This window comes from Platalea leucorodia, assembly GCF_965183815.1.
Source record: "Platalea leucorodia genome assembly, chromosome: 24".
Classification (NCBI taxonomy): Eukaryota; Metazoa; Chordata; class Aves; order Pelecaniformes; family Threskiornithidae; genus Platalea; species Platalea leucorodia.
In genome coordinates, this window is record NC_138846.1 from 61,996 (window position 1) to 76,686 (window position 14,691).

General features: G+C 41.6%; 1 protein-coding gene across 1 annotated transcript; it reads right to left on the minus strand.

Annotated features, from left to right (window-relative positions):
- Positions 1-308: 308 nt before the first annotated feature.
- Positions 309-14,691, minus strand: HORMAD1 (HORMA domain containing 1; the record flags this gene model as incomplete). Its single annotated transcript, XM_082333038.1, has 13 exons — positions 309-1,004; positions 2,917-3,000; positions 3,760-3,836; positions 7,333-7,396; positions 8,554-8,810; positions 9,433-9,584; positions 11,434-11,501; positions 12,150-12,176; positions 12,277-12,297; positions 12,706-12,742; positions 13,745-13,808; positions 14,137-14,281; positions 14,659-14,691. The coding sequence occupies 13 exons, from the start codon at positions 14,689-14,691 to the stop codon at positions 924-926; spliced, it is 1,110 nt and encodes a 369-aa protein (XP_082189164.1). The 3' UTR covers positions 309-923.

Genomic DNA, 14,691 nt, shown 5'->3' on the forward strand with positions numbered 1-14,691 from the left:
CAAAGGAACAGGCGGCGGCCGCACGCTGACGGCGTTTCATGGGGAACGGCAGAGAGGCACGCTGCATTTCAACGTCAAAAACGCCCAAAAGGGCTCCGCTGTCCCCCCGTCACGGCGGCAGCAGCTCTTCGCCGCGCCGGGTCATTCACAGCACCGGAAAAAATGAACAAGATTTAGTTAGAAAAAGAAACGGCACCTGCAATCTGCAATTAATCATTTTGCATAAATACAAGTCTTTTCAAATAATCTCACACCTGTAGATGCCTGCCACAGATTAATACTCCATCTGTAGTTACGTACATGTCTCATCACAGCTGTACAGAAATCCCTGCATTTTGGCATGAAATATGTAATTGAAGGTGTGAAGATGCTCGTTTTTTACTCGAGGCTGGAGCCTTCAGCCTGGCAGAAATGCAAAAAAATCAAGGCCCCCCAACTGCCCCAGTAGCAAAAGCAAGAAACAGAACATCGCTGGAACCGATGGCGCAGCCACCGCAAAGCAGGGCCGCGAAGCCGAGCCCCGAGGGGTTTGTGCCCCGTACAGGCGGGTTCTGGACAGGGAGCTCCTCAGCTCCAAAACACAGCCCAACACTGCCAGTTACACCATCACCATCAGGATTTAAACACGTTACGAGCAGGGAGTCAAACCCCCAAATCACCCTCATTACAGAAACGGTCTCGGCAACAGCAGCAGCCAGGTCCCTCCTGTCCCTCCCGATGGGGTACGACCTCCTCTAACAATTCAGTTCTCATTCCTGCAGCTGGGCTTCTTCACAGATTTTCTTTCCCTAAAATACACTCTATTTTGACTACAAATTGAAAAGATCCCTAAAAGATATTTAAATATGAACATTCACATGAAACAACAAAGTGGAAGTGGTGTGGAGAAGAACTCTGTAAACCAACAGCAGGGAGAGGAGTATCTAAAACCGCTCCTTTGGTTCGCTGATCTTTCTCCTTTTTGGCAGCACGTCTTGACTAGATGAGAGTTCAAAGTGATGAACCTGCCAAGGGCAAAGAAACACCGCATTACAGGTTGCCACGCTGCACAGACCGCAGCCCGCTCCACAGCGTTGGCAAGTTCAACACAGGAAAAGCCCGCCCTGACCGAGGCAGTTGTGCGACGTGTCGAGAGCCGCGTGCGGAGCATCCAGCCCGACCTCACTATCGCCTGCTCCCCGCCCAGAGGTGCTAAGCCGGGAGCAACATCTGGATATGTTTTCTGGCAGAACTGAGCATCCCTCTAAATTACTGTGGGCAGGCTTTTAAAAAAAAGCCCCTGTGTGTCATGGCTGCAAGGGAACGTGACAGAGGCTGCTCCCTCCACAGAGGGAGTGCCTCAACTCCAATTCCACGAGCAGCTGGGAGCCACCACAGCAGCCCAGCCGCAGAGCCCGGCGGCACCAGGAGGGCTCTGCACAGGAGCACAGCACCCCATACCAACGGGAGAGGGGGCTCAGCACCACACAGGCTCGCCTTCCTGAGTTTGATCCGCTTATTTCCGATGTGCACACGTGAAAAGATGAGAATTTAGCCTTTAGCTCTGCTTTCGATTATTCAAAGCAACTGTGCTTTGTTTAAATTCTAGTATTAAGTTCATTAACAAAAGCTTTTTTTAAAAGAAAGATACAGTGATAGTGAGCATACAGAATGATGTTCTGGGTTTTTTTGTTTTGTTTTTTTTCCCCTTTCACATCAGTGAGTAACAAAAAACACCGCATATGGCCTTGGGGTTGGAAGTAAAAAATTCTGTTCTGCAGTAAGCGGTACTTTACAAAGACTGAATCTACTAGTTCTATATTCTGCATTTAACATCTCCACTTCATGAATCTGTTGCCAACACCAATAGCCCTTTTCACATGCAGCTTTCATAGACAGGTATTTTTAAGACACAGACCAATTTATCTTCTGGATTTCTTCAGAACATTCTGCTGACGAACGAATTTTGCACGCTCCCAAAGCTCAATTTCCATCGGCCTTTATAGAAATAAGGCAACTATTGGTTTAGGAGAAAACTACTGGCAACAACTGAGCTGCACGTTATGAATCCTTACACAACCACTGTTCCCTAACCTGCGCTAAAAATTAGTGAAGAGCTTTTCTGAGTGGGGACAGGACGGGTACAATTTTCCTTGGCTTTGACGCATCATTTCCCCTTCTGACTGTAAATGAAGAGCACTTATTTACTAGAACAGCAGTCATTCACCCCACAGCTTTTTCTGATAAGAACCTACCAGTAACCTCAAACATTCACACGTAAGAGATGCTGAGGTCTGGTGAAGGCCCCCAAGCTGAAGCTGCCAAGCTCAGCTGGTAAAGGCAGCAGCGACAGAGAAACGGGGGCCCCCCAACGCCATCCCCAAAGGCCAAATTCCACCCTGAAGACAACTTCTGCTCCACCTGTGCAAGGCTGGAGGAATTTGGCTCCCCGCAGGTAGCACCAACTACGAGACTCATCTGCTAAAATATGATTAAGCAAAGAAATAGCAGATTTTTCTTGGTATGAATGAGTCACAGATCCAAGGTTAGAACTTTGGCCTCATGTTTTCCAAGTAAAATCACTAGCAAGCATATGGCACTGGGCTGGGGATCTCTCCTGGCACACGCTCCTATCAACGACGGATTCAACCAGCAGGGAATTCGGCTAAGTGTATTCTCAGGAAGATATAAATTAATCCTAATGAATCTTTCTCAACCTGTGTTAACTACATCATCACTGAGCTTTTAACTCTTTGGAACAGACTTTTTTTTGACACTAAGAATCCAAATGTGTTGAAGTTAATGGGAATTTTAGAAGTGATGAGAATTTCATTCTGTCAACATGAAAAGCATTAAAGCTTAGAGTTTTATTCACTGTTTGGCTTAAAGAAGAACAGAAATAGAAAGAACAGGACTAGAGAAAAAAACGATACTAACAGTGTTGGTTTGAAATATCTTTCCGCTTCTTGTCCTGCTCTCTGACACATTAAGTTCAGACGTCTTACTTGCCAAATGATCGACCTAAAATCAGAAAATAAGACATTGCCTTGTAACAGCAGTAAAAAAACCCAAATATAATACTAGAGGCTACAGCAGGGTTCAGTGCTGTAGCATGCAAAGAGCTCTGGCTCTGCTCAGCACTTGAGCTGAAATTTAAATACAGACACACACCCATTGAAGTCAAGAGCACTATTTACAGCTGAAGGTGTCGAAGAGCCCTGACAGATCAAAGCATCAGTTATTTTTGCACAGTAAGTCACTCACAGTTACCCAGGGCGATTCTGTTTTAAGAAATCTTAAGGACCTGTGTTTGAAGTAGTCCTCCACATTTAAATGACACCATTTTACTGCATGCAGGGAATGTAGTGGGAGTTTTAAGTCTGAGTAATAAACTTGCATTTTAAGTTTTAATCAGCCTTTAATGAAGTTTTGGTCTGTCAGAATTAGCAGAGAAATTTCTATTAGGAAGAGCGTTTAGTTATGGCTGTTTATAAACACGGAAATTGCATTCTCATTTATCTTAACACCAGTCAGACCATCTGTTTGGTTTGAGAAGTGTATCACAGAAAAACAGCCTTTCATTTTTGCTTTTGATTGCTTTAAAATATTAATCATCTTTGCAAAATATTGGGAAGTAAAATGCAAATGCATTTTATTGCTGAAAATACTGACTATAGTAAATAAACCTTTAGCAGATTACCTATTAATCACTCAAAGTAGGAAAGAAGCTTCACAAAAGCTCTAGTAAAAGGTTAACGTGACAGAGTGCAGTTTTCATACCTGAGGATTACAGACATATAGATGCTGGCTCCCTCCACCCTTTGTAACTTCATCCTCTTCACAAGTTAAATTTGGTTCTATAAAAGAGTTGTTAAATAATAAAGCAAGCACACTGTTGACAACACACTAGCAGCTTCTTAACACTGACATTTTGCCACAAGGAACACCTGCACATTATAAACGGAGCAAAGACATGCTTCAAAAGGGCTCCAGTTCTCTATGTGCAAGCGAGTCGTTAACTCCACCAAGTGTTACACACTCTTACATCTTCAATTCAGCAATTTCCTATCACAGCTTCCTACCACTTATGCTAAGTAGTACAGATTTACACACAGGATCTTTGGAAGAGTGGGCTTGATCCCCAAACTCCTTTATGCACCGTACTGCTAAAGGCTCCTCTATCTTGGGCTTTGCTTCTAAGTAAAAAGCCTGACGAGCCCGATTTGCACCGCAGAACGGGCAAACAGCGCTGCGGGGCCACTCTGGCACAGCTTCTGCATGTTCTGAACCTGCTGCCAGCAGATGGCTGCCATTTTGTAACCCAGCCACACACAGCCACTGCAGCTTTGGCTGCAGTTCTGTAGCTACGGTTCCCTTATCGCTGCCTGCAGCTGCATGAACAGGCCACGAAGGAGGAGCAGTCAGTTCTGGAGATGTTGTTGCTAATCCATGCCAGTTTTTATCTAGGATACAGATATAAGCATGAACTGGTTAAAGATGACTGTGCTTCAGCTGTGGAAATGACTGAAAAATTTCAGGGTGACAAATGCATCTTCCTGTGTCTTGTAGTTCCTATAAACAAAACATTATACCAACTCCATAAGACAAGCAACTCGCTGCATTTTTGCATGGGTTTGGAACTTCTATGGATTTCTAAAAGCACCAGATACAGCTTTATGTGGTTATTCCAGTTCTGCAGCCTACTACCATCGTCAAGACAGAAACGCTGATCTACACTTGCCGTTTCCTACACATTTCCATGGTTATTTTTGAGCAGCATGGAAATGTCAGCTGTTTTTGCAAAGTTGCACATTTTATTTCTGAAAAACACAACATTAATGCCACTATTTAAATATACAGCACAGCCTGTTTGGTGTTGGGCTTGAATAACAGGACACTCCAACCCATTTAAAAGAAAATGAAATCCAGGCCTGGCTTGCTTTGTCCAACTGCCTCCACAGGCACTCGGACACCAGGGCAGCCCCAACAAGCTCCAAGTCTTGTTTGGGTTGGGAGGACCAAAAGCCTCAGCACCGACACAGCTGCTGCTTTTAGAGTTACATGGAAAGCAATGTGTCCAGAAGATTTTATGGAAAATGGGCGTTTCTGAAGTCTGCAGAACCAGAGTTATATTTCAAAGCAGATGCAACTTTAGGGAAATGCATTAAGAAGAGTGAACAGAGCAAGCAGCAGCACTAATGGGCATTTCTTCTAGGAGCGCCACAGATTCATTATCTCCACACAAGCCTCTACTTCTGCCACAGAAAAAAAAAAAAAAGCATTTTACTTGGGTTTCTCATCCAAATAAATGGGTTCCCCCCCGATTTTGGTCATAAAGCTTGTTTTTTTACTTCACAGTCTTGAGAACTATGTTCCTTTAGCTATCCTATTTCACATGAGCATATCAGAGCATTTCTGAGCATAATCACCTACATCATCTCCACTTAATCTTCTTCCAAAACAGGCAATTATTTCCTCTTTTGACCTTTCTTTGCTATGTTTGAAACACTACGTACAGCAAATGGGTACCGGTATTGTCTGGATGCTTCCTACATAGCCTCTCCAAGAGGAGCACATCAACAAGCAGCAATTCATTCTTCAACTCATTTGATAGCAAAGTTCAATCTTCAAGCCCCCGGGCTATCTTGGGGAATCTGAAGATAAATCATCTTCTCCTTCTCCTCCTAGTTTCTCTAAAATCTTAAAGAGAAGCTTCCGCTCACAGAGATCCCCAAGGACAGAGTTTGCTGTCTCATGTTTTGAGCTGGAGACAGTCTGGGTCTGCATCTTGGAGTGCTGATTAAAAAAAACCAAACCCGTGGAGTGCTTCCAGGGCGTGTTTCTGGTAGCAGCTGCGGTCAGGCTGGTGTAGCCAGGACAGTTACTTTATTGGCACTTCTGCATTCAGAGCTTACAGTAGAGGACATTTATATGATTGTAAGCAAACACCACAGCAACTACCTATTTATAAAGGCTAAGAAAAAGCCAACAAGACAGATGCTGCTGTTTTTCATCAGAAAGGATAAGCAGGTACTTCCTGATGTCCTGCATAGCAGGAAGAGCATAATCATTTATTTGATAACAAAGGAGGAGGCAGCTTTGCCTTGCAGCGTTGAGAGTCCTCAGAGTGCTTCCAAAACATAAGATCTCATTTATATTCTCTGCAGAAGTCTCAGTTCAACTGCGGATTGAAGTTGTTATATAAAACTTTTTTTTTTTAAATAAAACAGAAGTAAATGGTTTTGGCACCTTCTTGAGAAGTGCTGCCTTATAGGCTTCCACCTGAAATTTGCTTTTTGCTGCTACTCACGTCGTTTGCATAGTTTTACATTGACAGATTTTATGGTGTTAGGATTTTACTTAAGGAAACAGTTTGCTGAGATTCATACTAACAAAAATGCTTTGCTAGAATTTGTACCTATTAAAACTAAAGTTAACAAAGTTCACTTGCAATTATCAAAATGCTGCACGTACGCAGTACAAGAAAAGGGCACATGGGTCCAGAGCAAGCCGTGAAAGCAAGCAGCTAGAAAGGCACTACAACAGCCAGCAGCACAGACAATCACACAATCATTCATAAAACCAAACAAAACATTGAGATGAAGTTATTGATTGGATCAGGCATAGCAAGCCATGCAGTAATGAACAACTCCCTTTGTACAGAAGAACACACGTGATACGGATAGGTATTTTTACATGGGCATCACTCAGTCTACCACAACGTAAAAACCCTGTGTACACAAGCCCCGATGGTCTCGATTCCTCTGCAGCCCCACAGACTGAAGCACGTACGGATTGCAGAACCAGACCATGGTCCCGCTGTCAGAGCTTAAGGAAAAAAGGTGGCTAAAAGTGGTATTTCTGCTAAACATACATAGTGGCTGAAGCTGTGAGGATACAGTCCAAACAGCTGTGATTTAAACAAAAATAGACCTGGACCATTTTTTGAACAGAGAATTCTGCTTCCCGAGTCTGCAATAATGAACTCCAGAGCACAATACCTCTGCAAGCTTTATGTGGAAGTTAAATATATTAGTAAAAACATAACAATAATAGAAAAGTCAAACAACAAAATTTACTTCTAAATATAGAACCCAGTAAGCTTAGCTTATCTGATAAAATGGAACAGAAGATCAGAATTTTAGAACAGAAACATGAAAACGTGCATGTGCTAACCAAGCGCTTTACAGAACAAAGCCACAACAGAAAATAAAGGCATAGCAATGTATGTGAAGAAAATAGAATGTAAATTTGAAATAGTGATCTACATCAGAAAATGGAGTTTTTGTTTTAGTAACGTCAGGAAGAAGAGGCACAAACTGAAGCGACTTGAAAAATATACAGAAATGTTACCTTGAGCTTCTGAAATATTTACATTATTCCCATCTTCTACTTTATTATCCAAGACTGGATTTTCCTAGATTAAGAAAAAGGTCTATCACTTACTGCAGACAAATAAGGAAGAGGGTTTGTACTCAGATGCTTAGGGCCAGAGCTTATTAGATGGATTAGATCGATTCTCGGTGGAACAAACTGTATTGAAATAATTGAATCTGACATGGAATGTACAGGCTAGCCCAGCATTACTTAATTATTAATGCAAGCACACATTTAATTCAACTGCCAAGAAAAACATCTGTACAAAATACTAAAATTGTAACAACGGATATTGAAAGAATACTATCAGTGCATCAATTACCGCCTTCCCATTGCCTGTGAAACAGCAATTCGGAGGCATATGCAGATTTAGAGGGCCAAGCGGTTTATTCCCATCACATAAGCCACAGGCCTCCCGAGCAAGGCTAATGAGGGGAAGCGGCCAGAAGCCTTGAAGCTCCGCCACCTTCTCACCTATGGCCAGTATAGATTTGCACATTCTGACATGACTGAAGGTGTTTGCTGCCTGCCTCAACTTACCCCAGAAATAAATGCCTCCAAATTGCTGAAGCCAGCACAAGCACAGGCCCGAGAGCCACCTCGGGTGCGCTAGCATCAGCAGCGGGATGCACAAGTCTGTCACGCGCTCATGCCTTCAGTAACTTTCCCTTTGTGCTTTTTTCTAGGCAGATTTCCTCAGGGAAAAATCCCAATACAGAATCAAGTTTGTTTTAACTTTAGCATCACTAGCTGTATGTATACTGCTGTACAAAATGTATTGCCAGTCATTACTGTCTGGCTGCAGCAGCTTGCTTGGGACTGGTACGGGGCAGCTCCAGGGAGGTTTCACCTGTGGACTGTGAGCGGAGCCAAACAAGTGGCACCCGTAGCCACAGCCCAGAGCTGCCCCTCTGCTGCTCCCCTCCAGTCTCGCAGAGAGGCGACTACCAACGATGCTGCAGACAGGCACCGTGCTGATGCACTTGTTCAACACTGCTTTAACAACAACAGGTTGCTAACTGAAGCAGTAAAAGCAAAAATGTATTGAAGACATGTTGTTTTGCTTAAATATATCTGGAAACACAGCTTTTTATTAATGTTATAGTTAAGACATGCAGTAAAACAATTAATGGCCCTTTTCTAGACTATAAATCACAAAAAATTTCAACAAGCTATACAAAACATTTGTGCTCTTACATTCACGTCCTGGTTCTCTGCTTCTGGGTCATCTCTGTCCACTGTGAGCACCTGGAGAGGCACATTAGTCTCTCCGTGCTTTAGGATGCTTTTATCAACGTTTTCCATCCGTTGTTTTTCAGTTGTCACTTTAACTTTCAGCATGTGAAAAGGCGTTGGCACTTCACCCACATTAAGATACATAGGCTCCCCCTCAAATATCATCCCCTCACATTCACCCTCCTTAAAACCAGGAGGTTGGTAATCAGGAGGTGTAACTGCAGAAAAGAATTCATTAAATGTGTCAGAATGAAGCACTTTCTTGTAAAATTAAATTTTCACTTGTGTGGCTAAAAGACTCTTTTCCCCTTTAAATACAAAGCTACTCCAAAAAAACCTGGGGGGGGGGGGAAGGGAATAATCAATATTCAACTTGTACTAAATGAAGTTTTTCCCCCCCCTACACAACAGGCAAAACCCAATTAAAGCTATTTGAAACAGTTTACATATGCAAAGCGATGAGCTAGAAGCTCTGATTTTTCATTACAAAGCTGTAATATATTCTGAAAGCAGAGCTAGTGTCAGACATTTAAAGTCATCAAAACCAGAACTAGCCTGGCAAACACCTTACATCCTAACATACTCGGTAAAACCCCATTTGTTTTTAACACGCACTGAAATCCTTGCTCCAATGAAGTCAGTGACAAGATTGTGTTCCTACAGCGAGATCAAAACCATTCCCCTTGGATTTTGGAAATTGTTGTGAGAAACAGACACAGGCAAAATAACATCACTTAACAAGTCCCAGCAACCATAAAGATTATACATTGAAGTACTTCTTTGAATTGTTTTCCAATGTCTGAACACAGTTGATAAATCAAGGCAATATGGAAATACTACCTTCATCGTAATAAAACAGCTTCATAGTCAGGCAAACATCATTTGGTAACGGACTCAGGTTTTGCATCAGCACATAAATCTTGCGAATGAGGAGGATACTTGCTTTCTTGGTGTCTGCACAGGTGATTGTGGAATCATTCCTTTTATTCTTACTAAAAATGGACAAAAGTATTCAGATTTTTATACAGAGTAAGCTGTTTCTAGCGTTAAGATACACAACTGTTTAACAGACTCTATGACTGTCAGAAGCAGACATCACATTTATTGCGCAAGGTCTGAGATGACAAGCACTGCAATGCCTAACGCTAAGTGACCTGCGCGTTCTCTGCCCCTTGGAAGATCAAACCCCGAGCCAGGGACATCATGAAAGCATTATGGTTCAGCAGCGGTGACCAACTACTGTGTTTTACATTCCACAGTGCTTAAAAGATACCCAATCTGAAAGAAAGAAAGTAGGTACTTTTGAAAGCCCCAATTCTGCAAAGTCTTTCCCTTGCTTTCCCTTAAATAAAACACTTTGACAAGAATGGTTACTGATTAGAAAATGTGTGCTTAAGTGACTCCTGGCACCCAGCTCCTCGAATTCCACGCTCCCGTTCCACCAGCAGCTGACCCAAAGCCTACCTTACTGCCACCAAAAATGCCTTCCCGCTACTCCCTGATCCTCACAGCTTAGAGAGGCAGCTGAGGGCCTGAACAGCCAGGGTAACCCTGTCTTTTGGAAGCGCACCCTTAACTGCGGTGGCTTCAAATGTCTCACCCCTCTGGAGATGGTTATCTCCTTCCCCGCAGGGTGACAGAGAAGCAGGCCCATGCCTTATATTTTCAAATTAGTCCAGTATCAATTTATGCTAATACAGTCAGGCAACCTGGTGTGGCCGAGAGTCACATCGCCTTCCACCAGGGTTTTTTACATGACTTACAACCTCTTTCAGAGGTAAGTAACTAAACTCAGCCCAAAGGACCCAGGTCTGGATTGTTGGGTTTGGGTTTTTTTTAATTTAAAAAAGCATTTCATGCAGGAAAAAACCTGGGAGAAGTACAAACTTGCTACATTTCAATTACTTGTCTTAAAATAAGCCACTTCCTTGCAGCTGTGACTGACCAGTAAACCCCTACAAGGGAAGAAGGCTCAGTGGAGATGGGCACGGGTGATGGGCCAGTGAAGCTCAGGGAATGATGCAGGGTGTCACTGACCACAGCTGCTGCAAAGCCGACTTTAGCTCGACCCGAGTGTGGCCTTTGTGTTCGACAAATAGCTATGTCAGTTGAGAGGATCAACTATTATCAGAGCTGAGTGGATCAACTGGTGGTGTAAATGTTTCTCCTTGAGTTCACTAAGTGTGAATGTCTCCTTGAGTTAGCCAGACCAGCATGGGGGGGAGGAAATACGGCTCAGCCCGAAGAGAATAAACACTAAACAACTAACAAAAGAATTCCGAAGAGAGCAATGGGCTGGAGCTGGCTTCAACCTACGTATTCCTTCCCCGTGAGCGGCAATGCCCAGCGTCGTAACAGTGAACATATTATAGAGACCAGTAATGGGAATCACACTGGTATTGTGATTGAACTGTGTATTGCAATAGCTATGCTTTGCTAAGCGTAGCTTACATTTGTATTGCATTTACAGTGTATTTTGTATCATCTCTGCTAAATGAGAAATCCCATGCAACATCACATATCTTCAGATAAGTAAATCTGATATTACATATTTCACCCTCCACGCACGGAATACTCTCTGACCAGGGTCTTGAAGGTATTGGACTCTGACACAAAGAATCATCTTTTGAGTGGGTATTTAAAAATATGACCATAATCTGACAAAATGATTAATTGTATTTTAAGAATAAGTCTAAGCTAATAGTACACATTGATAAAATCAGTCTTAAGATCCAGAATTAAAAAAAGGAAACACCAAACAGATAAAATCCAGTTTTTACATTCAAGTGTATGCAATGGACTGTAAAACCACAGAGCAGAATAAAGTCACAGTGACAGTACCTGCTGAAATCCAGGAGTGGCCCATTCTGGGTGTACTTGAATTTGAAGTGGTAACATTCTGTAATTGTCTGCAAAAAAAAAATCCAGTAATTATTAAGCTATCAGCTGTCAACCAAATGCTGCTGCTTCTGTCTAGTAATCTATTAACCTTGCATTTAAAGAAAATAATGAGAGCCCAACTCCTGCCTGATGCACTCACATGCATTGAATTCAGTTTTCTAATGCTGTAACTATTAGTGGTATTAATGTAAGTAATTATCATCAAATGAAAATGAATATTTACATTATTTTCCAGGAATCACCATGATAAAGTATTTTGAAACATCAGCTTAAGTTTTTAGAATGAAATACTCATTCAAATTTTAGTCACTAGGAAAATGCTTCACACACATAACAGTGACACCCAGCGGTTAGTGAAAACATCCTGTGTCTTCCCCAAAGAAGTTCCATAAATTTGTTACACCGAGTTAGGACGATGCATGTTTACAGGTGATGCTTTGGGTTTTTGTGCTGGCCTGAGAATAACCTGACAGTAGATATTCAAAGGCAATTCACTATGTGGCAATTCTGATTAGCTCTAGTGATTCTTACAGTTGGTATTTTAAGATGTCTCTCTTTTTAAAATGTGTCAATGTGATTAAGTACTATTGCTTGTATACATATTTCACTATATCCATATATCACTCATCATCCAGTACAATATTCTAGCAGGTTACCTGAGGATCTTCTGGATGAGTACAGACCTGTATTTTTAAAGTCAGGAGAGGAAACAGAGTAAGAACTGTGCATGTCCCTAAGCACCTACCTTAAAAAACGTGTACCTTACTTGTCAAAGATACTTACTGCTAGGACAATCATTCTTAGCTGTCAGAAATATAATTAAAGAAAAAAAGAACATTAAACGTATTCCATAGCCCATTTCTGCTTACCAAGCTGCTTTGTTTCTCTAGCTCTGGAAACCAAGACAGACAACTACAGGCCTGTTTGAAGAGAAACCTCTTCATACACTTAACTCCTGATCTGTTTAAGAAAGGACTTACTCAACTGGCAGAATAAAATTCCAAAGTATCCCTGCCTCTAAGCATTTCTTTTTACAAAGAACATTATCCTGAAATGTCTGTGCATCCCACGTTGTAGCTAACTGGTTTTAACATGTTAAAGCACAGCTATTCCCTAACCAGAAAGTCCAATACCTATGCTGGCAGCTAATGGACTTACAGAAATGAATGTTTAAATACATTTAAAATAGCTAAATGATACTGGAAGACTTACATATTTCCTCTGCAAGGCATCATAGCATCCTAACATCCTGCAAAAATCAAATAATATTGTCCATCTACTACTAATTTCCAGTTGCTTCACTTCTGGCTAAATAGAATAGTCCCAAAAAGTGAAACTCTTGTGTTTAGCCTTCTTAATATTAGATTGGAGCTATAAAGAATACTTATTCCATTATTCCGTCTTTTTATTAGTAGTGATACAAGCAATGACTATCTTTGTAACACCCCAAATCACCCTAACCTCTTTGCAGAAGTAAAAATATAATATCTAAGTAAATAATTTAAGTAAAAACATAATGCAATTGTACAGCTACCATTTTCAAACACCTAACACATGTATGCATTAATCAATTTATAATTAAGTACTTCAGCTGAACACCAACATCTCTGAACCACAAAGGAGTTGCTATTGCCTTTATTTAAATGTTGCAATTTGCTTTTTATATAACATGTAAACGACAGTCAAAGAGCGCACCAAAACTTACCCTAATTTTTTGTCTAACATTTCTTTTGAATATGGCAACAAGCAAAACTTGGTTTTGGTGTGTACATGCTGCTGAGTGAAGAAAGGCTACTCACCTGTAAACTCCCAACAGGTAGCACACACCCTTCACACACAAACCAGGGAGCTTTTCCTTGTCAGCATCCACAGGCTGCCACGCCACTGCCCTCGCTAATGGTTGATGCATGAGGGTAAGGCGAAATGCACTCAGCACCACCTGAGTTTCCTCTAGCACAGAAGATCAATTAAGAAGTTCCAGGTTACAGCAAGGAAGCCTTCCCCCCCCCCCCCTCAGGGACAGCACATGGAGAAAGAGCGGCTGACTGATCCCACTTGTAGCATCAGAACTCAGACCTACACCTCTGAACACCTCACCACTGACGGCAGCTGCAAACTCCCGCTGCCGAACGCAGCAGCATTTCCCATGCCTTACCTTGTACTACAACAAAGGAGAGACATTTTTTCTTTGTATTTGCAAACTTCCATATGTCATGGCATAAGTGTTACATACGCACTGTAATTAACATACCATTTCACCAGCTGAGTAGAGCCAGGACAGTTTTTGTCTTCCCTCAGAATTTTGACGCAGACATCTCAAAAAAAATATATAGATACATGCATGTTTACTTAGGACAAAATGCAACTACATTGCTAAGAAAGTGAAGTTCATTCCCTAAAAGTATATATCAAAAGCAGACTGAAATTAACATTACTCAGTGTGCTGTTAATTACTGAGTTAGCATCACCACTATCTTTAACAAAATTCAGCGATGATTGTATTACTGAAGGTTCCATTACAGTCATTGAAAATGGCCATTAGCTTTAATCAAGAAGACCAAGTGGCTTTACAAAACACTCATTAACTTCACAGCAATCCTATGGCGATAGATTTTGAAAAGAACCATGAAAACAGCCAGTTACCATCCATGTATCTTGTTCCATAGGCACTTTCAGGAAAGATTCCTCTCAGATACGTAATGCAGGATACTGCTACTGCCAGGAGCCTCTTCACTAGCATCAGGGATTGCTGTTCAGTAGATATTTTGGTAGGAAATACAACTGCACTCTGAAAGTTAGAGAAAGAAAAGAATTAATCTCTGGCCACAACAACAAACATATAAGTCTACAGTCTGGTCCAATGCCTGCTTAACATTTTAATTTCATTGAAAAGTATGACACTCAGCATTTATGAAGTATTCTTAACACTTGGTGTTACTATGGTTTTAGGACATAGCTGATTCCTACCAAGTGTAGGATCACAAAGTTCAGACTCAAACTATTTTGCTACTAAGCATCTTTATTCATCGTTAGAGGATTGAATTAGCCTGGTATTTTCAAGTGAAGAAATATTAAAGAGCACTTGGATGCACCATTTCAGCTAAAATTCACCCATTGTTCCAATGCAAATAATACATTGCGCTGAAATACACAGGAAAATCCTACCACGCAATTCCTTTGCTTCTGAGCAGTTGCCAT